Here is a 23,756-nt window from a genome sequence, read left to right as displayed (position 1 = left end):
CACTTTAGCCTACTTAAAGACATAAATTGTATGAATATGACTAATACTGATAATGAATAAATAGGCCTATAAGTTAAAGCTATTAAATAGCAGTTTCTGTAACACAATGAAGTAGCCACCACACTAGCTTAAATTTACGAAATAATTTATAATTTATTTACAAAATAACATAAAGTGAAAATAAAGTGGCATTTTGGGGTTACGGAAACAACAGTTAGCATGGCAAATACACAATACCAACATGAACTGTTAATGAATCATTTGACTGCTCCTTATTAGCACAAAATGCATGCAAATCCTTCCCAGCTAACACACAGCATACCTGTTACGTGATTTATTATTGGTACTTTACTTTTATTTCATGAATTGCGTTGCATGATCGTAGTTTCTCTTGCGCTTTATATATGAAGTGATAAATTAATTATCATTAAAACCGCGCGTGATTATCACGATTTTGAAAACTCGCGGTAAAACCTGTCCAGTCAGGTGCAGGCGCAGCAACGCTGTTTTTTGAATGAGAAGAAATGGCAGAAGGCAGTGACAGCACTCGGGGGATTGCAGCACCAAAATCTGAGGTGTGATCATATTTTGGCTTTTACAAAAGTCCTGAGGGAAACTTAATCGAAGATGGTCATCCTGTCTGCAGAACATGCCAGAAGAAAGTCTCTGTAATAGGGGGAAACGTGTCAAATCTGCAAACGCAAGGCAAGTGGACTTTAGGTAGTAATACCAGACGTAGTTTTGCGTAGTCGGCTTGACGTTCGAGATTCACGAATTTAGGGACCGTCTCTAAAGTTGCATACAAGATTTGTATACACGTTTTGAACTTCAATAGCATTAGAAGAGAATGACTTGCATCTCACTGATCGGTCTCATGTCCTTACAAATGAACGAAATTAATTTCTCCGTTATGGCCTTGTCGTGTTGCAGACAAAGAGCTTGTGGCGGGCGATGCAAAGTAAGGCTGGTCCAGTTGCTTATATTTACAAAATGAGCCTACAAAAGCATGTAAAAAAGCCCGTTTAAAAAAGAAAACAAAGTGAAAACTCACGAAAGTGTTTAGTGAAATTAGGAAACATTTAAGAGATCATAAATTTAGTTGTTTAAGTTAACGTTACATTTCTACATACATTTTGTTCTCATGTCACAAGTAATATCAAGGTTTATTTTGATCTGTTTTACTTTATTCTTTTGTAGTGTGGTTTTCGGTGAAGTGTACTAAAATAAATATCGTCACCTGTGTACATTAGCCCACTTCTTCTCGACGCTTTTTCATGATGGTTTATAGAACAATTACTCCGAGTCGCCCTCTGTCGTCTCAAAGAATAGCACAACGGCGAGCGCGTCAAGTATAAACGTCCGTCTGGGGAGAAGCGCGCAGTCAGCAGGGGCTCGCGCTGCAGAGCCAGGCGAAAGTATAAACGGCTTCAGGCGCGCTAGCGCGCCCACTTGCAAAGCAGACAGCCACGCCTCTACTACCACGCCGTTTTTTCCCCAATTTTTTTTATTTGTTCAAATATTAATTTTCACCTTCGAAATTCGTTTTTTTAAAACTATTCGAATATGTATTCGAATTTAGAATATTCGTTGACAGCCCTACTTCAACATTGTGAAAAGTGTACATTTTAGGTTGATATAGCAGAGAATAGACTGGGAACACGACTGTTACTTATGTGACTTGCGTGACATTACCAAGAGTTATTAAACACAATAACTTGTGAAAAACAACTCCTTGCAGTCTCTCGCTGTCTGATACACACTCTGAAAACGTGCGCACAAGCCGCCTTTCTGAAAGCGTATGATCCCATCAGTTCTGTTTCGTGCCTTGTTACACACTCAAACTGTCAAATACACGCACAGTTATGTCAAAATGGCTGTCTTAATGAGTATCCATATAAACACAGTCGGTTATGCTTTAAATGAACGATATCAATTGGGGAAAGAAACTGAATGCGTGTCAAAAGGATCCGTGCATTAGGTCTTAGTGACAGCCTGCTAATACAGTAAACCTTCTAATACAGTAAACCTGCTAATACAGTAAACCCGTCACTGTCTGTCAAACAACAAAAGAAAAAGAGAAAATCACTCAGTGCTCTAGGCTGAATAACCTTTGTAGCTTTATTATGTATCTTTGTATATCTAATTCATGTGAAAACTACTGTTTTTAGTTCTTATTTTTAATAACAAAGATACATTAAAATCACAAGCATAATCGTCCACATGTTTCTGTCTGGTAGTGTATGATCCTCAATCGTTTGGTGTAAGATGCCCAGCTTTTCTCTGTAATAATTTACAAAGTCGTGTAGTGTATTCTAGGGCTGTCACTTTACGTTCGAAAATCGATTGCACAATCGATCGGACCAACCAACACAAGTTTCGAAAAACGAAAATAGGGAATCGATTTTAACCAAATATGTACACTATTATTTTTGAACGAATTAAACTAATAAAAAAGTTATTAACAGGTATTATTAATATGTTGAAATATGTTTTTAAAACTTGCATGAGGTCATATTGTGACAATGCTGTGTGCGTAGAAAAGAATGAATGCTCATTCTTTTCTACGCACACAGCACGCACACATTTCCTCCAGAATGGAGAGCAGCTTTCTCATTCCTCTTAGCGCCGCTCGCTCAACCCGAAATGCCCTTTGTGACATGCTGGAACAAATATAGGTCCATCTGAAATAAATGGCTATAGGGCTGCCCCAACTAAAGCTTTTTTCCTAGTAGGGTAGTTGTTCATTTAAGCCGTTGTTCACGCGGAGCCAGCGCCTCCATGTCATTGTATTCTATATTTTCTTATTATTTATTAAATCAATGCAATATTAGTCGATAAAACAATTGATTAAAATTAAGAAACAATTTATATAAAACGAAATTCGATTTATGAAAAGGAACCACCTTTGCCAGCTGACAGCGACCCGCTTTTGTGGTGGAAGATTGGCAGTTCGAAATTCCCCAACCTTGCGCAGCTGGCAATGAAGTACCTGAGTGTCCCTGGGACATCAGTGCGGTCGGAGCGCGTCTTCTCAACAGCTGGGCATATAGTGAATAAAAAACGCTCTGCTCTGGACCCCGAAAATGTTGATAGACTTGTTTTCCTGTCCAATAATTTGAAACAGAGCCTTATTTGCACGTTTCATCAGTAACGCCCGCATAGCCTAAGTGTCGTTTACGTTCAATTAAAAAAAAACACATGGCCTGTTCGCAAGCTAAGTTCATTCAAAGTTTCATTTTGAACGGTTGAATAATTACTTTAAATTATTATCCACACGAACTTCACATTCAGTGTAGGCTAGTAAATTTAAGCTTTATTTTCAACCTCTTTTCATGGGCTACAATTTTTTTGTTGTTGGAATTTATAATCGTAAACACAGCCATGTTAAAGCCTGTAGCTAATGTTTTTCTTTGACGTTATGGCAGTCCACTCTGCTTATGTTTTTTTTCCCAGAATGTTGCACTCCTGTTTGTCATTGTGCACAAAATAAATCATCAGAAATATTGCTCTTGTCTCAAGCGCCCTCTTGACTTTCATCCTAATGCCCGTTAGTTGTCCGTGGATTGGCGTAGGCTATATTTAGCGTTGAAAATGAAAACGTCATTCAGAATCGATTCAATGAACACTTTTGTCTCAAATCGAACAGGATTTTTTTACAAAAATGACAGCCCTAGTGTATTCCAGCCTTAATGTGCATCCCTCCTAAAACGTTTTGCATCAATTTATCATAAGGGTTTTATGTTCTATTAATTTTGTTGATTTGTTTGTTTTTGCAGATGACCATGGACGAGAAGTATGTGAATAACATCTGGGATCTTCTGAAGAACGCCATTCAGGAGATCCAGCGGAAGAACAACAGTGGGCTGAGCTTTGAGGAGCTCTACAGGAACGCCTACACCATGGTGCTTCACAAACATGGGGAGAAGCTTTACACGGGCCTAAGAGAGGTGGTCACCGAACACCTCATCAACAAAGTATGAGCTCCTCTTGCTTTGAGATCTTTCTTGAAATATGTTAGAGAAAAACCTGTGAGGTCCTTTAGAGTAAATTTCTCACTGGCTTTAGCGAGGAGTTGCTGAAGTTAAATGCGGTTTAATAAGCAGTAAGTCACAAGAGATGGTGTGTTACAGTGATATTGCTTTAAAAGACCTCCTTAACTAATTTGATGGTGTGAGTGATGTGAATTTAAATTGAACAGATCTGAAGGACACTGTCTCACATCTTCACTACATATATATATATATATATATATATATATATATATATATTTATATGTGGCTTAATGAAGACTCTGGGGCTTTATCTCTGGTGCTGGCTGTTAATGATGTCAGTTTTGGAGATGAAGCAGATGGTGGAAACCTGCCCGTCCCAGTGGAGTTTGTTCACCGGGTGATGTCACTGTACACACAGGTGGATGAAACCCATGTGCTTGAGCTGCTCTCATAACAGCTTTGATAATTTTTTTCCTGTCTTCAGGTGCGAGAAGACGTGCTTCACTCGTTAAATAACAATTTCCTGCAGACGTTAAATCAGGCGTGGAATGATCACCAGACCGCCATGGTCATGATTAGAGATATCTTGATGTACATGGTAAGTTGTTTATTCAGACTTTCTTTTGTTTTGTGTGTGTGCATGTGTGTGTATATATACAGGGCTTGACATTAAAGGATTAGTTCACTTTCAAATAAAATTTTGCTTATAATTTACTCACCCCCTTGTCATCCAAGATATCCATGTCTTTCTGTCTTCAGTCGAAAAGAAATGAAGATTTTTGATGAAAACATTTCACGATCTTCCTCCATATAATGGAAGTCAGTAGACTCCAAACGGTTCAAGGTCCAAATGAGAGGTTCAGTACAGCTTCAAAAGGGCTTTAAACCACATCAAACGGTACCAGACGATCAATAAGGGTCTCATCTAGCGAAACGATCGGTCATTTTTTTAAAAATAAATAAAGTTTACGTTTTATAAGCACAAATGCTCGCCTTGCTCTGTTCTGTGATGCGCGCTCGTGACGTCACGTAAAACGCAATTACGTTGAAAAGATCACGCTAGACGCAGGCGCAAAAACGTTTGAATATGTGGATACGGCTGTAACACTCAGCCTAAGGAAGGCAGTTTACACAAGTTAAAAAATTCTTAACTTCTCTTTTAAAGGTGTTCGAATAAATTGCTTAACCAATAAACACAGAATAAATGATAACCCAAAGTGCAAACAATAAGAAACGGCAAAAACAGTATATCAAATATAGAAACAAAAATGTATGTAAATGCGGTGGAATAGTCCGTTTCATTCCATTGTGTGTGTGTTTGTGTTGGATCGGCCTCACCGGTAAGGTTTTTAGTCTGGGAGCACGATGAAATACAGCGCTGTCCTGTTCAGTCTCTCAAAGGTGAAATACTCCAACTTGTTATTTCCTCAACCAGATAATCCTTAACAGACGATGACAACCAGTAGTGTAGAGCGATCGATCGCGTAATCCACAGTGAATCGAACGGCGGCAAGCCGGCACTTTTAACGGATGTGACAATCAGCTGTCTGACCCCATGACGTCACGGGGACTCCCTGGACCTTCCCGACACAAGTCTCGCATGAGTAAAACGGGAACACAAACACATATCCGGGCAATATACCAAAGGGAAAAACAATATACAAAAACAGCTGTATGAAATTAATAATGAAAATAATTCACAGCAGAATAAATATTCCCCCATTATGTGGCAGCGCTACACGGTCCTCCTTCCGCTCATTTGTAAACACTGACTCGGTACTTCCGCCTGCGTCTAGCGTGACCTTTTCGACGTAATTGCGTTTTACGTGACGTCACGAGCGCGCATCCCTGAACAGAGCAAGGCGAGCATTTGTGCTTATAAAACTTAAACTTTATTTATTTTTAAAAAAATGACCGATCGTTTCGCTAGATGAGACCCTTATTGATCGTCTGGTACCGTTTGATGTGGTTTAAAGCCCTTTTGAAGCTGTACTGAACCTCTCATTTGGACCTTGAACCGTTTGGAGTCTATTGACTTCCATTATATGGAGGAAGATCCTGAAATGTTTTCATCAAAAATCTTCATTTCTTTTCGACCGAAGACAGAAAGACATGGATATCTTGGATGACAAGGGGGTGAGTAAATTATAAGCAAAAGTTTATTTGAAAGTGAACTAATCCTTTAACACCTGCCAGCCTGCCAAATGTGGGTAGATTTCAGCTCTCGCGTGCGCTCTCTCTCTCTCTCTCTCTGTCGCACGCGTTAACAGTTTTCCTTGCGCCTGGATAGTCTAATACATGCGCACACAGATGTCAAAATGTCCATCGTATGGAGTATCTTGCATGAACACAGTCGGTTATGGCTTAAGTGTAGTCTACATAAACAGGTGGGTAATAACTGGATATGTGTCAGAATATAACGTCCATGCATTCAGCAGCCCAAATAAATCAGTCTGTCATTAATGTTAATCAAACAACTACAGATGTTAAATAGATGTATACATATTAAATAAACCTACTGTATCTGAAAAAAGTTTTTTTTTAAATGTACTATTGTTTTTTTAATTTGCTTCTTTGTTTTTTTATTTAGGCAAACACAAATGACTTGTCATATTACATTTCTAATATTAGCCTATGCTCATATTGCCCACCCCTTGCCCACCTGCACATACCAGCTGATATACAATGTAGTCTTGATTTGGGTAGTCACTCTGAATTTGAAATTTTTAAAGGGTTTTACATCTTCTAAATACAATGAAAATGACTCAAAATCAAGTAATTTAAGCATGCCAAAGTCAACTTTAATCATATAAAATGTAATTGCCAAACAGCAAAATTGTGGCCAGTGAAAAAGCTGAGTTGCTAGTAACTTTGGCTGGTGAGCAAAAAAAGTTAATGTCAAACCCTATATATATATATATATATATATATATATATATATATGAAAGCCAGGCAATAATATATATATATATATATATATATATATATATATATATATATATATATATATATATATATATATATATATATATATATATATATATATATATATATATATATATATATATATATATATATATATATATATATATATATATATATATATATATATATATATATATATATATATATATATATATATATATATATAATTATTTTTTTTCTTTTATTTTTTTTGCTAACAACTCAGTGTTTACTCAGTCAGTAAGTTTACAAATGTTCTATTGTCTTTCGTTGATTTTAGAGTGTTAAGACAGGATCGCACAACCAACCAAAAAGCTTTAATAATCCTTATTCTGTTTACTGACCTGACCATAAAGTGCTGCAGTGATGACACATTTTTGTAGCCCAAAACTGAAGTTAGCATCACCCTAGTTTTCTTGACAAAAACCCAATAGGATTTTTGATTATTGCAGAAAATATTATGATTACAAATTACAGTACCCCCAGGCAATAATTGTATCCCTTAAAGCTTTAAAACCTATTTTCATATACATAATCCACCTGCTATATTGCGAATTGTACCCGATTTTTCATATCAACAGAAAAATATACCAGGATAACCTGGCTTCTCTTGAGACTCCCCTGCTTCACTGCATAGTTAATGCTAAAGCCCCCCTTGTGACGGAATTGGTTACAACATGTTTGTGACATCGAGAACAATGGCTATTTCAAACCGCGTTTTTGAGACTGTCTGTGGTAAACTGTAGTTTAAAGGACAAAATACTCAGCATTGGTGTTGACTGATGAATTTGCACATGGTCTGTCTTAAAGCATATTAAAAACACCACATAGACACATAAACAACATTAAAAACCTTTCACCACTGGGAATCTTTAACACAAATCACCAGGAATAAAAAGCACAGCGTAGGCGTATAAATGAACTACACCATGGTCGCATGACTTCAGCATCACCACCATTAAGCTTCCAACTCTGTCAGTGCTTATTTAAAAAAGTAAAGCATTTTCCCTGAAAGCTTGAGCTACAATAGAATACCTGTTCGGCTGATGACGTTTACTGTCTCAGACAACCTCTGTAGTCTATTTTAGCCACTTGTTAGCAAACGCCTTTTTGAAGACAAGTAAAAGCTTAAAAAAAACAATCTCAAGAGGGTATTACTGATGTATTTTATGTTGTAGAATAAAACGTGAAAATATCTTGAGCTTGTGTTCACCACAGACCTTATTTCAGGCATTTAACCAATGTCACATTGACTTCCGGACAATGGAACCGGACGCGCTAAAATGCTAACTCGTTTCTGGCTTTTGTCCTGCAGAAATTAGTCATCCCTGCAACACTCCTTTTCAAAATGTTGTTAATGTAACAAAAGGCATATCATGATTTATAAAAAGGAGAAAATGGGGGATTGGGATTTGAACCTTGTGTTTTAAACCTTGAGGAACATTTTTCTTTCTCTCTCTGTCTAGGACCGTGTGTATGTTCAACAGAATAATGTGGAAAACGTCTACAATCTTGGTTTGATCATCTTCAGAGATCAGGTTGTGCGGTATGGCTGCATCAGAGACCATCTCAGACAAACTCTGCTGGACATGATCGCTCGAGAACGCAGGGGAGAAGTGGTCGACAGGTGAGTGTTTCGGTAAAAGAGTGAAAACTTCTGGCTGTTGGTAGTAGAAGAATGCAGGTTTATGACGTTTGTGGTGTCCTGTTTTGTTGCAGGGGGGCCATCAGGAATGCCTGTCAGATGCTGATGGTCTTGGGGTTAGAAGGTCGGTCCGTCTACGAGGAGGATTTTGAAATCCCGTTCTTAGACATGTCTGCTGAGTTTTTCCAGGTGGGTGCTGCTGTAATACTGCTTTAACTCTGCTTGCTTGTCATTTTGGATATTACAACATTTCCTTGTCACTGCAGTGGCCACAGATAATATAGGAATTAAATCTTTCTTTGATTGGTTGACTTGATTTGTAGTTGTGTTGTGATTTCACTAGGTTCAGCCAACATTTTATAGCATTATTGTTCAAATAGACGCAAATTTACACATTTTTGCAACTTCACAATGATATTTCAGCAACTTAAATGGGTGGGATGTATTCATTAAAGTAAACTGTACCGTGCAAAAGTTTGTTTTTGGATAAAGTCTCTTATTTGATCAAATATTATTAAAATTAAAAATAACTCTTTCTCTATGAAATAACTGTTCTATTTTTTATTATTTTGAAGGGTCACGTGATCCTTCAGAAATCTAAAATAATTAAATTTCTTAAAAACAAATACCCCAAACTTTTGAACTATAGTGTATTATTTAAATTCTAATGGATTTAATTAATTATATTTTAATAAAATATAGATTTTCATATTCTATAAAAACATTTCCAGCTATTATTAGAAATTAAAAGCATAATTATTGTACACGTTTTTAATGAAAAAAAAATAAAAAATTCTTTGATTTAAAAACCGATGTAGCATTTGTTGTAGTGGGGCAAGTAAAAATCCACTACTAACCTGAAATAAACCATAATTTTTAAGACCTGAATTGCTCAATTTGCTCATTTATTCTTGACTGGCAAAAAAGTTATTTCTATCATGTAATAATAACCTGAAATGTCTTATGTAGTTTTTTGTTCATTGAATGAACTGTTGTTTATTCTGTTTTTGTCATGAAAATAGCCTTGTTGCTGACATGGCGTAAAGAAAGAAATAACACCAGTCAAAGACAGCCAGTCAAGAATTATTTAAGTATAATATCTCTATTTGTGTGTGTATCTGTGCAGATGGAAAGTCAAAAGTTCCTAGCGGAGAACAGTGCCAGCGTCTACATCAAGAAAGTGGAGGCTCGGATAAACGAAGAGATTGAGCGAGTGATGCACTGCCTGGATAAATCGACAGAGGAGCCGATCGTGAAGGTGGTGGAGAGAGAGCTCATCTCCAAACACATGAAGACCATCGTAGAGATGGAGAACTCGGGACTGGTTCACATGCTCAAGAATGGGAAGACCGAAGGTGAGCAAGGAATTAATTAGGCTTTTATTTTTCCTCGTGCTTCGTATTTAACTCGATTCCTCTCATCTTTTCTTTCTTTCTCTCTCAGACCTGGCATGCATGTATAAGTTGTTTGGTCGGGTTCCTAATGGACTGAAAACAATGTGCGAGTGTATGAGCTGGTATCTCAGAGAACAGGGTAAAGCTCTGGTGTCAGAGGAAGTAGAGGGCAAGAACCCCGTCGACTACATTCAGGTACGCATTCACCAACATGAAGTAGCAAAAAAAGAACTGCACTGACAATAGAGGCTTGTTCAGTTAATTCAGAACCAACCGGCTGAGTCAGATCCTGAATAAACAAAGAACAAATCTGCCAAGATTAGTGAGAGTGTGTAAATACAACAAACCCAACGAGCTTTAGGTTTGTAATGAGTAGTAATAAGGGTCTTTTTTTATGTGGATCATTCAGGGTTTGTTGGACTTGAAGTCGCGCTTTGACCGGTTCCTGCAGGAGTCCTTCAACAACGACAGGCTCTTCAAACAGACTATCGCTGGAGATTTCGAGTATTTCCTCAACCTCAACTCCAGATCGCCCGAGTACCTCTCGCTCTTCATCGACGACAAACTCAAGAAAGGAGTGAAGGGGGTAAGAGATTAGCTTTAGGCCATCTTAACTTCCTACGAATTGGTTAAATTCTCTCTTCGATAGTTCCACACTTCTGTCCAAATATATTATGAATATGAGTTATGTTATATATTCAGGGTTCCCACTCGTCCTGGAAAACCTGGAAAATTGATGACAAATTTTCCAGTCCTGGAAAACACATGGAAAATTAGAGAAAATGTAAAATGTCCTGGAAAATCTTGTTAAAATTCTTCTAAAAAAAGTTATTTCTTTAGCCGAGTATAAAGAGTTTATCGCTGGCCCAAACAATCAGCGCTAGTTGCAGAAAGCACATGTTCAGGAATGGTGAGTTTGATAAGTGTGAGTAGTATTTTGAATAATGATGTTTAATAGCTAATGCTATTAACTGCTCTAATGGATGCAGTGAATGTTAACTCGTAAGCTGCTACCTAATCACATCATTTTGATAAAAGTCACATTTGTGTGTTATAAAGTCAGAATTGCAAGATATAGCCAGAATTGCGTGATATAAACTTGCAAGTCTTTTCTTCACAATTGACTTTTTTGCACAGTTGCGAGTTTATATCTTGCAAGTCTGACTTCTTTTCTCAGAATTGTGAGATCTAAACTGCAATTGCAAGTTATAAAGTCAAATTCTGAGGAAAAAAGAATTGCGACAATGTTCGCGTTTATATCACAAATATGTAAACTCGCAATTGCGAGAGAGTCAGAATAGCGAGATAAAAAGTCACAATTACCTTTTCTTTCTATTCTGTGGTTTAAACAAGCTTCCATAGTCATAATGTATGATTAAGAGCTCATATTTAAAAATGCTGGATTGTTACGTAATGGCAATAAACTGTACGGCTTTTAAAGACTTAGAAAGCAATATTTGGCATGATCCTTGTCTTTTATTCCCACCGTAGTAAAATTGAAAATGTTTTTGCACTTAAAAAAAATAAGGTGAAATTACTAAAACTGAATTATTAAAAAAAACTACAAAAAATGGGGGGGGGGGGGTAAAATAATAATAAAAACGACAAAAGCACAAAATTCTTTAAAATAAAATTAAAAATTAAAACTGAAAATATGAAAATGAGCTAATTTACAATATTAATAAATAAATACAATAATAGCATATAAATAATTTTAAAAGAACACAGAAGCAAAGTTATTACTGATCTCTTTATTGATTCCTTATAATTGTGTGTGTGTGTGTGTGTGTGTTCAGCTGACGGAACAGGAAGTGGAGTCCATCCTGGATAAGGCCATGGTGTTGTTCAGGTTCATGCAGGAGAAGGACGTGTTTGAGCGTTACTACAAACAGCACCTGGCCAGAAGACTCTTAACCAATAAAAGCGTTTCAGACGACTCCGAGAAAAATATGATCTCCAAATTAAAGGTGCACACCATATCCTTTTTTTACTCTTTCACTGTATTCCTCTGTTACTAATGTGATACTCGTGCTTTCTCTCCCAGACGGAGTGCGGTTGTCAGTTCACCTCTAAACTGGAGGGCATGTTTAGAGACATGAGCATCTCTAATACCACTATGGATGAATTCCGCCACCACCTGCAGACATCACAGGTGCATATGTGCACACACACACACATGCCCACACACACACATGCCCCTTTGACTTCTGCTGTTCTTAAAATAAGCTAATTGTAATTGCTGCGCCATGAGGGGCCTATTCACACCACATCCAAATTTTCTGAAAAAGAACATTGTCAATTGAAGCGAAGCAACCCTTTGAGTCCTTCCACACCAAATGCAAAAATATGTGGTTTGTCTTCATGTCGCAGGTGTCTCTCTGTGGTGTTGATCTCACAGTGAGAGTACTGACCACAGGTTACTGGCCCACACAGTCAGCCACACCCAAATGCAACATCCCACCCTCCCCACGCCACGCCTTTGAGGTCTTCAGAAGGTATGACTCGCCTCTATACCCTCATACAACCTTTTCCTTATTTAATTATATGTACATTTCCTTTTAAGTTGAACAATTATCCGGATTTTTACATGTCTGTTGACTGTAATCGAACATTATTGTTTTGTTTTTTTGTAAGTATATGACTGAAACTGTTTGAAAATCTCTGTCTGTCATGTCTTTATCTGAGTTTGTACTACTTGTAGCTTGGTTTCATGTGATTTTTAACTCTGTGCAGGTTTTATTTGGCTAAGCACAGCGGTAGGCAACTCACACTCCAGCACCACATGGGTTCTGCAGACCTCAACGCCACCTTCCACGGTGCCATTAAGAAGGTACGGACACCTTTAATACTAGGGCTGCCCTCAACTTTTTCTAGTCGACTAGTAGTCATTCATTCACGAATTGCATTTGTATATTAATAAGCCATATTGGAAAATGAAAGGCTCATTATTATGATTTATATCTAATACATAGCCTAATCGGCGCTCAAACGCACACATAAAGCTTGCCACAGTACACTGGAAAAAGTAATGATTATGAATGTGTTGTAAAAAAAAAAAAACAGCAAGGAGACCGTCTAAACAGTTTAATAATTTATTGATTATGTTTTCTGTATTTTCGGCTGCCAAGATTGTTGACGATGCTGACTCGTCATCTCCGCATTAGTAGATGTGCCTGTATGCACATTTCATAAAGATTACATTTGTAATATATAAAGAATGTGTTTTCCACTTTAATTGGTTGACAATCGCTTGACATTTCAAGCTTTCTATAGATACATTTCTCATGTATGTGAGGCAAGTATGCACTGAGTTTTGGTTTATTTTTTTGACACTCAAGTTCACAGAGACCGAGACTGCAGAAAGCGCATCCCATTTTGTTTTCTTCATTTTACAAAGGCACCGCTATTTCTTGTTATTGTGAGTTTGCACCAATTAAAGCAGACCTTTTACTGTTTCGAATGAACAGATGACGCATAAGGGTATTTTAAGTTGTTTCCGCTATTATCAAGACATGCAAGTGATTACACCAATACCTCCATGCCTGACGTCGTCATACTCAGATTCTAGTCGGAATATGAGTGATACTGCTCCATTGGGCTGTGATTTATGGGGCGAAAATGCCTCTGCACTCAATTGGATAGACCTACAACCAATCAGAGCGACGCATAGTTGTCAACAGAACTCTACTGCACGCACGCTGGAAGAAGTAGAAGAAGAAGATGAGTGTAAACGGTCATGGCTGGTGTTGTAAAAAGAATTTAAGGATGCACGGAGTACTTGCCAACACGATCATCATTTTTGAGAGAAATAGTAAAGGTGAATGCATATACGAACAAGTTCACCGTTAAGTAAATTAATTAAACCCAAGCGCTCTTTGGTGACGTGGATGGTTACATTACTTTTGATCATCTGTCTATCATTGTATAAAGCCCGCCCTCACAATTTGATTGGTCCGAACAGCTCTGGTTCGAGCATAGTTGCTCCACAACGGATCAAGTCCAGACCGAACAAATGTTGCGGGCGTGGCTAAGTTCGGCTGGCATCCAGGCTAGCAGTAAGAGTAAGCGTGCTATACTTTAGCTTCCACACTCCACACAAACACTTAGATATGTGTCTAACACAAGCGCACATTTATCTAGGTTAACATTAGAACGAGCCACCAATTTACTTGCATGTTTCAAAATCAGGTGCTGATTTTTTCACCATCTGTAGAACTTAGTGGCGCTGGTGCCACTGCTCTCAAATGTTAGTCTGGAGCCCTGTATTATAAAAGTATTTATTTGTAATACAGTGCAAATTAGTAGATTGGGGTTAGCATGTTGATTTACGGTGTGCGCCCCTACATTTTCAGTTGGGGGCCACTGTGCTCCTAGTAGGGCTGTAAAGATTTGACCAAAAATAAAAACCTCGATTAATTGAACATTTTACCTCGATTACGATTAATGAACGATTATTTTGCTCGGGTTTTTTTTCTGTTTTTTTTTTCTTTACATTTTTTGCCCTCATAAGGTTTTAGAGTAAGTTCCTGATAAGGTTTTTACTGTAAATATTTTCTACTATTAAAGGTGGAATTAATTTTTCTAATGAAAGTGCATTTCTTTGTGATTTTTTAAAATACTTGAAGGCAACGGTTCACTTTCAGCAGTTATTGTCTATGGGGCTGATTTCTGCTTGTTGTACATCAGACACAGATAAATTAACACAGTAGTAGACCTACATTACATCTCTCTGAATGCATTAATGAGAGAGTGATTGTGTGTGTGAATTACTCATACCGTCTCTATTCATTATGAAGCTGTGGTTTGTACTTACTTCAAAGGTATTAAAATATATGCCAATAACGGTTGAGTTTCTAAGCTACTTTAGTGACTTTACTTTAGTCACAGGACAGCGTTTACACTGCGTTTCTGCGCTGCTATCTGCGCGCGATCTTCACGGGAAAAGAGGTCTGCCTTCAGGGCGCGCGCGCGTTGTCAGAGATGCGACACGGCTCGGCTCTTTTACCCCTTTTCCACCAAAGCAGAGCCAGAGCTCGATCGGAGCCAGAGCCTAGTTTCAAATCGGTTCTTTGTGTTTCCACACACAAAGCCCCAGCTCCGAGCCAGGAAAAGTGGTTCTTAAGTAGCACCAAAACATTGCTGGGCTAGAACAGGGCTAGAAGTAAGAACCGATTACGTCAGGCGCTGACGTAAACTTTAGATCCACCATTTTTGAAATAGCAGCTAATGGAGCTAACAGCTGCTGTTCGTTTGTAATCTCCGTCTATACAAATTACGGCGAACTACATGAATGCGTTGGATTCGCTGTGTTTGCGTTGTGTTTTGATGCCGATGTAGGATCGTAAAGCCATGTGAATGAATAGTAACGCAACGTTTGCATTGTTGATGGAAGGCTTGTTCGCAGCGGTGCTGTGCAGAGACCGATCGCCGTATGATAACTGAGTCCAGCGAGAGCACATGACTCCTTATGCTTTTGATTCACTCATGCCTTTTTTTTATATCATACGTGGATCGGTCTGCGCAGTGACGATGCATCTCGAACAAGCCTGGTGTGTTTGTGTTTCCCGCTGCCCAGGGTTGCCAGGTTTTCACAACAAACCCGCCCAATTGCTACTCAAAACAAGCCAATCGCGTTCCAGGGGGGGATTCCCCAGTAAAAATCACATTTGGGGTTAAATATATGTGTTTTTTGGCACTAAAATTCGCATTCCCGGGACTAAATATCACATAATTGGGGTCGCTTCATCCCGCGGACATGAAAAAAACAGCACGCGGCAAAACCACATACTTGGCAACATTGCCGCTGCCTTGCTAGCGTTGCTGAGAGAGATGAGACGTATACAGTGACGTAAGACATGGCTCTGTTGTGGCTCTCAGCCCGTGGAAAAGCAAACCGGTTCTTAGAAGGCTCCTCAGTCGAACCAACTATGAACTGGGACTAGCTCTGGCTCTGAATTAGCTCTAGCACTGCCTTGGTGGAAAAGGGGTATTTGTCTCACAGAAAAAAAGCTGAGCACTCAACAGATAAGTTTTCCGTATTGTTGTAATTGAATAGTGCACAATCGCGTTAAATGTTCAAACTGGCAAGGCTTTAAACGCATTTACTTGACAAACTTTATGAGGACGAAAATGAAACCGATCTGGCTTCGGGGCTTGCGCGCGCCGTGTGTGTGTGTGTGTGGCAGCGTAGGCTATAAGAACGGCAATCAACTTACCTGTATAAACTGTGTAAAACATGCAGTTACTATAGTGATTCTGGGCATCTATAAACACAGATAACTGCTCCTGCATCTCTCTGTGTGCCTGCAAACTGCATTTGATGTGACTGACGAGGCGAAGTCAGGTGACTAAAACCGAAATAACTGACATGGGAAAAATACATCGGTTAGAGGTTCTGAATTTCGGTTTTGATTAGTTTTCGATTAATCGTACAGCCCTAGCTCCTTGTGAAAAAAGTTAGTCTGGAGCCCTGAGTTGATGGATGAAAGTCGAACGTTTGGATTTCCTGCCCGACATACTGTAAATACCGCAAGACCCGCTGTTAACGATCTGTTCCTCACAGACTGCGTGACTTTGCAACTTCCTGTGGAGTTTTTTTTTTTTTTTCTGCGGCTAACCGACTAATAACATTTTTGGTCGACTAAGTCTCTTTAGTTGACTAACAATTAGTCGAGCATTAGGGGCAGCCCTATATAATACCCAAATAAAATATTATAAATATGATATATGTACTCATCAGGGCTGTCCAAATCACTTCATCAGAGGTGTTTTCTTAATTTCCTGGTGTTCTTTCTATTTGCATGTGTTTTCTTGAGTTGTAGCGTGTTGAGCTCTCAGTCACCTTTAATATAGTGATTAAACTGTAAACTTTGAAGCGTACCCTAAGACAGCAGAAAGCACGACTTAATAAATTGATAAAGCGTTCCATCTAATCTTTGTTGTTGTCCTAACCAGCCGTGACCATGAGAAGACAGGTGACGCGACATTTTATCAGGCACTTTTCAGTTTCCAGTTGTTGTTTTTTTTATTATGTTGTGCTAAGTAGCTCCACCCACAGTGGAATCTCATTGGTCCAAAATCCATATTAAACTAAACCCCCAAGTATATTCTGATTGGCTGTGATTTTGTTGCTTTTTTGCCATTTTAAATAATATTTATAAAATGTGTTGTTTTAATTGACTTTTTTCTCTCTCTCTCTCTAGGAGGATGGCTCAGATGTAGGTGTGGGCGGGGCTTTGCTAACAGGTTCAAACACACGGAAGCACATTCTGCAGGTGTCAACCTTCCAGATGACCATCCTCATGCTCTTCAACAACAGAGACAAGTTTACCTTTGAGGTAAAACTTCCCATCCAAATGTTCCAGATCTGAACTCCATGAAGCCATGCCTACATGATCGGTTTAACCTTCACTCTTGTTGACCTCTAACCCCCTCAGGAGATCCAGCAGGAGACTGACATCCCTGAGCGCGAACTGGTCCGGGCCCTGCAGTCTCTAGCCTGCGGGAAACCCACCCAGAGAGTTCTCACGAAAGAGCCCAAGAGTAAAGAGATCGAAAGCGGCCATGTGTTTACAGTCAACGACCAGTTCACCTCCAAACTGCACAGAGTCAAAATACAAACAGGTATTGTGCTGCCACACGGGGGCGCTGTTGACTAAGAAAGAAATTACTTCTTGTCTGAAAGAAATCAGAGTTCAACATTGGAATTTTTAGTCATCTATATGCTAGTGTTCTCCTAAAAGTAGAGAGAATTATGTATATTTTTAGCAGATACATGCGTTTAAAATAGACCAAATATATTTATGATTCATCTTAAGGCATCCACACACTACAAGATAATCGGGCTGATTTTGGGCCTAATTCTCCCCTTCCAAAAATCTTAGGTAAAGTCCTGATTGTCTTATCAGAATTTCCTGTGCCGTGATGTGTGCTAAGAGTGAGTGAATCTGCTCAAATCAGAAATTTTGTTGTTTAAGGGGAACCCCGCGGACAAACGCGCCCACACTGTGTAGGTTGTCACGGAACGAAACGAGACAAACGCAGAAATTGATCAGACAGAAACATAACACGAATTCATCCAAACCTTTGGGGGGTTTTTTCTTTCACTAATTCTCTGTAAAAAGCTGTCCAAACACTATTAATGCCATTTCTTCTTACCTGTCGTCCGCCCTGTTTGTTTACTCTAAAGTCACATTTGACCACAAGAGATTTTGCAAGATTTCCCATGTTCATAGTTGGGAATGTGGTTGTTTATGAATGGATTCTGTGTGACGTGCTGTCTTGGTCACATCGCGGCACTCAATGCACTATAGGATCTATAGGATTTATTTTTTTATCATCATTTTTAGCGAAATCACATTGTGAAAATCTGATATCTTTCAGTGTGGGGTCAGCCTTAAGGGTCATATACAGGTCCAATAAAGTGTTCTCTAGAATGTCCCCTCCCTCTCAATTATAAACACCACCTGCCATTTGGTGTTTTGCTATTTTGAATTTGGTGCGGTTTAGATTAGATTAGATTAGATTCAACTTTATTGTCATTACACAAGTACAAGTACAAGGCAACGAAATGCAGTTTAGGTCTAACCAGAAGTGCAATAGCAGCAAGTGCAGGATATACAACGTTTGCATAAGTGCAGGACATGGATATGTACTGAGTATATATAAATATATCTATAAATAGAGAGATGGTTATTACTATAAACAGAATTTACAGGTGAATAATATACAGATGGTTAATACTATAAACAGAATTTACAGGTGGATATGTACTATGAATATAATATAATATACATTTTACAGATAGAGGTATACAATGATATGTTAGGCTAAAATGAGGAATATGGCAGTGGATTAAGGTAGTGCAATAAATTATGGACAGAAGCTATCCGAAAAAAGTGTAAAAGTGCAGTGGAAAGTGGTTGCATATTACAGTTAGAAGTACAGTGCAAAATACAAATGTAAACAGTAGGTACTGTAAACAGTCGGCAGTGCAAATGAGCATAATCCAGTTACGGTGTGGTAGTGCAAAATGAATAAGTAAACAGTTGTTACTGTGATAAACAGTCGGTAGTGCAAATAACAAAGTGAAGGTGGATGTGAGGTAGGAGAGTTATCAGTATAAGAGGGGAGTGGATCAACGGGGGTTAGAGTTCAGTAAGGAGACAGCTCTGGAGAAAAAACTGTTCTTTAGTCTGCTGGTCCTGGTCCGGTGGATCCTGAAACGCCTGCCGGAGGGCAGGAGAGAAAACAGTCTGTGGGCTGGGTGAGAGGAGTCCTTGAGGATGCTGCGAGCTCGATGCAGGCAGCGTTTCCTCTGGATGTGCTCGATGGCAGGTAGTGGAGTCCCTGTGATGCGCTGGGCAGTTTTCACCACCCGCTGCAGTGCCTTGCGCTCCGCAACAGAGCAGCTCCCATACCACACTGCCACACAGTTGGTCAGGATGCTTTCTATTGCGCAGCGATAGAAGTTCACCAGGATAGCCGAGGAGAGCTGATTCTTCCTCAGTGTCCTCAGGAAGAAGAGGCGCTGGTGAGCCTTCTTGACCAGGCTGGAGGTGTTGGTCGTCCACGACATGTCCGCCGAGATGTGTTTCCCCAGGAACTTGAAACTGGAGACACGTTCAACAGCCATTCCATTGATGTGGATGGTGTCGTGTGTGCCTCTTGACTCCTTCCTGAAGTCCACGATGAGCTCCTTCGTTTTGGTGGTGTTGAGGAGCAGGTTATTATCAGCGCACCATGTGGCCAGGTGCTGGATCTCCTCCCTGTAGGCGGTCTCATCGTTGTTGCTGATGAGACCAATCACCGTAGTGTCGTCCGCAAACTTGACGATAGAATTAGATCCATACACAGGCTTGCAGTCGGCGGTGAAGAGGGAGTAGAGAAACGGGCTTAGCACACAGCCCTGTTTGACGGTTTGACTGAAATATGAACGCAACACAGACCAAAGACATGTAAACGAACCAAAAACGAGGCATGATGTCACCTAAGGATGAGTCGCGATTTTTAAATATTCGATTAGATGATTTAATTATAGAATATCGGAATAGGTTGTGCGATTATCGTCTTAAAAAATCCCCATGTTTTCGGTGCTGGTGTGGTGGTGACGCGTTCATGTAATCAGAGAGTGACCCTGCCAATAACGCACCTAAAAGCTGTCAATCGACTCTCAGGGTGTTTTATACTGGGCACGTTTGCTGCGGTCCGAGCATGATTCTTCTTTGCGCCTCCACAGCATTTGTCTGGTTTCACACTCAACTTAAACCTTTGTGCTTTTGCGTTCATCTTGCATCATCACAAACATGCACAGGCATGATAGAAAACAGAACGCGGGTCTATATATATATATAGAAAATATATATATATAAATCTTTTGTTATTTTTTATTACTAATTTGGTGCTATTATTCGCAACTGAGAAAACGACACTTGGGTTTACAGTATCGTATCTAAGGTAAATCATCAACACTATCATCTCTTACATGCATGTTATTGAACTAATGACATTGTAATCGGCTAAAGCGCGTGCGTTGGTTACTTTTCTTCCTGAACAAGTGCGCACCCGAGTGTTGCTTTCACATTCACACGAATCGCGGCACATTTCGAGTGCAAACTGTGCTCAGGTTGTGGGTTCTCGGGTTCGGTACCTCAGTGCGCACCAATCTCTGTATGACCGCTTTCACATTAGCAATTTTTCATGCGAACCGTGCCCCATTTCGAACTAAACTGCCAGTGTAAAAACACATTGTCTCACACGCACACTGTAGACTTGCGTGGCATATGTATGGCATAACGGTTACGGTAACTTGGGGCGATGTCAAATAACAGTTATGTTTCAGCATGTTACAATAATTATATGGCTTGAGTTGAGAGCCTATTCCCTAATGAATTAAACAGTTTATCATCACACAGATTGAGAGTGTGAATGGTCTCTCTCCCTCTATCTCTCTTTTTATATGTGTGTAGCCTGTGCATGCGTGGGGAAGGAGTTGTGATTTTCAAAAAATTCCCAGCGATCAATGAATATTCTTTTTGCTTGAAATGCCCATCCCTAGATGTCACAAGATGCGACTTTAAAAAGGACAGAATGCTCAAGCACACCTGTTTTTTCTCATCATAGTCGCAATGGGGGTCCGGACCAAGTAAACCGAACCACGAGTGTGAACACACCCCAATACTTTTAGTAAACAATAGCTACACTTTTGGCTTTTTAGAATGAGCTGTTCATTCTACTTCTTGCTCCAACTTCCTTTTTTAAATAGGAAATACACCAACAATGCTCTTGTCAAAACAATTAATGAGGCCTTTAAATATTTATACCTCTATTTTGGAGTTATACTCTTGATTTTATGAAATATTTGGTGTAGATAACGTTTGAATCAGAGATATGGTCCTACGACGTGTCAAGTGATCTGAATTTAGATGTCTTTAATATTGAAATGTGCTTCACAAACTCTTTGAATCCGTCTTCTGCAGTTGCTGCTAAGCAAGGCGAGTCAGACCCAGAGCGCAAGGAGACGCGGCAGAAAGTCGACGATGACAGGAAACATGAAATCGAGGCTGCCATCGTACGCATCATGAAGTCCAGGAAGAAGATGCAGCACAACGTACTGGTAGCAGAGGTGAGCGCGTGTTCTTGTTCACGCTTTATTTTGTTTGACATTTCAAAAACGGTTCAAGTTGTATCTGCACATTTCTAAACATCTGATTGGTTGTCTCCTGTCAGGTGACCCAGCAGCTGAGGGCGCGGTTCCTGCCGAGCCCCGTGGTAATTAAAAAGCGCATTGAAGGACTAATAGAAAGAGAATATTTGGCCCGGACGCCGGAGGATCGTAAAGTCTACACGTATGTTGCGTAGTGGATCACATGTCTGCACAAGGAGACGAGTGAGCAACACAAAGACAGGAAAATTAAAAAGATTCTGGACTGCTCTTCGCATGGACTGGGACGTTTCTTTTAAACAAAAGATGACCTCTGGGTAGCGGACTTCATTTAAAAGAAAAGCAAACCAAGAAATCATAAACCTTACAATCTGGAGAAATAATCGGGAAGCAAAATAAGAAAATCCATAATTGTGTTGTAGGTTATTTTTAATTAGATCAATCCCACTCTTATGAGAATCTCAGCTATGAATGGATTCAGCTTCAGTCTCTTCACCGTTTTACCCTCGTAGAGATCAAAATCAAAAGAATCCCTTGGGAAAATGTGAATGCACTGCACATGTTGTTGTTTTTTTTTTTTTTTTTTCAATACTGTATAAAAGGCAGAATTATTAAACACCCTAACAAAACAGCCAAAATATGGCTACGGAAATAAGTTCAAAAAAGTTCAATAAAAATGTGGATATTGAACCGCTTACCGCTTTCTTGCAGATGCCATTGAGGTTTCCATGGTAACCTCGAGATGAAACGGATGCTGTACATGTCGATGTAATTTCATTCTTGGTTTATTAAACAAATACAAACATTCCACAATGTCCCAGGTGGCCTTGCCTCCCGAGACACGTGTAATAAAAAGCAGCCAAATGACTCAGAGAATTAGACGGTACATCACTATCTCCAATTTCCTGCTATTAAACCTCTAAAATGCCATTACTGCCAAGCTTGAATTATGTGTGGCCCCGGTCCAAACACAATCAAATTGTTTTCAGAAATGGGCAGAGCAGATATGAGTGCTGCACATGTGCACAGCGGGTAACAGGTTTGAAGAAAGAATTACAACGTCACTGAAACTCCCTGATGAAATAAAGGTTTGCCAAAAAATAAATAAAAGCAGCAGGGAGCAAAATCCACAGCTTTGATTTCCTTCTGTGTAAACAGTGTACGTAGCGATAGACCGACTGATCAGAGACCAGTTGCATAAACAGCCATTATGTGAAGACTGTGTCTTAAGAACTTGTATGGCCAACTAGCAGTTAGTTCGGGGTAATCGGAATTACTTTTCCGTACCAATTTAGGCAAATCTATGTTTTTATGTAACTGACTTTAAAAAGTAAAGACAGTCTTAAAGAAAACTAATTGATGACTAACTTGTAAGTCAGTCGCTGTTATCAATGTTGAAAACAGTTGCCTAATGTTTTTTTTGGAAACTGTGATACTTTTTTTTATATAAATAACAGCATTTATTCCAAACAGAATCACTTTTTATCAATTTAACACAACCTGAAAAAAAGCATCACATGTTATTAAAAAAAACCTTAACTGTCACCCCCCCTTTTTGAGAATACACATGAAAATGCACTATCCAAACTTAAAGGGCTGTAATTCAAGAATGCTTTGGAATATAGACCTAAGTTTGATCTTGTTTTAAAGCAGACACTCGGCAGATGTGATTGAAGTGAAGGAAATTCAAAATATGAAATTATGAAAAAGTTATGGAAGTTTAAATTTACTGTAAATAAAAAATACTGTACTAAATATTTTTTATTTTATATAAAATATATATTTTACAAAAAAAAATTAATCTAAAATTACTATAAAACCAAAGCCATATGTCTAATCAAGTTGTGTTCCAAATTTGAAGTTGATATCACAAAAAATTAAAGTTCCCATGAGATTTTTTTTAGGCGCTATACCAAAAATAGCCACCGGGTGTCATTGAAATTCCATTGATTGTTTTTTTGATGCATTTTCCTGTAAATTTCTGTCCAAATGTCACTTCCATCCCAAAACGGTCACCAAATATGGAACCTTGAGACTCAGACCTTTCCGACGATCTGTGTTTTTTCAAGACTCAAAGATTTTGATTATAAAGTAGTTCA

At 38.9% G+C, this 23,756-nt stretch overlaps 1 protein-coding gene across 1 annotated transcript in view; it reads left to right on the top strand.

Moving 5' to 3' along the window:
- The window catches only part of cul3a (cullin 3a), a 42,115-nt gene extending 18,725 nt beyond the window's left edge, over positions 1-23,390 (top strand). Inside the window, exons 2-16 of the mRNA XM_079819951.1 lie at positions 3,777-3,974; positions 4,477-4,590; positions 8,423-8,583; positions 8,676-8,790; positions 9,728-9,956; positions 10,045-10,190; positions 10,405-10,581; positions 11,792-11,962; positions 12,040-12,147; positions 12,366-12,490; positions 12,729-12,825; positions 17,198-17,332; positions 17,432-17,618; positions 21,473-21,618; positions 21,723-23,390. Coding sequence (XP_079676077.1) covers positions 3,777-3,974; positions 4,477-4,590; positions 8,423-8,583; positions 8,676-8,790; positions 9,728-9,956; positions 10,045-10,190; positions 10,405-10,581; positions 11,792-11,962; positions 12,040-12,147; positions 12,366-12,490; positions 12,729-12,825; positions 17,198-17,332; positions 17,432-17,618; positions 21,473-21,618; positions 21,723-21,854 — 2,241 coding nt within the window. The 3' untranslated portion in view covers positions 21,855-23,390. The remainder of the gene's footprint in view (positions 1-3,776; positions 3,975-4,476; positions 4,591-8,422; positions 8,584-8,675; positions 8,791-9,727; positions 9,957-10,044; positions 10,191-10,404; positions 10,582-11,791; positions 11,963-12,039; positions 12,148-12,365; positions 12,491-12,728; positions 12,826-17,197; positions 17,333-17,431; positions 17,619-21,472; positions 21,619-21,722) is intronic.
- The last annotated feature ends 366 nt before the right edge of the window (positions 23,391-23,756 follow it).

Source organism: Gobio gobio (genome assembly GCF_949357685.1).
Source record: "Gobio gobio genome assembly, chromosome: 6".
Lineage (NCBI taxonomy): Eukaryota > Metazoa > Chordata > Actinopteri > Cypriniformes > Gobionidae > Gobio > Gobio gobio.
Note: the sequence above shows the minus strand (reverse complement) of the source record. Positions and strands in the feature narration are given on the sequence as shown.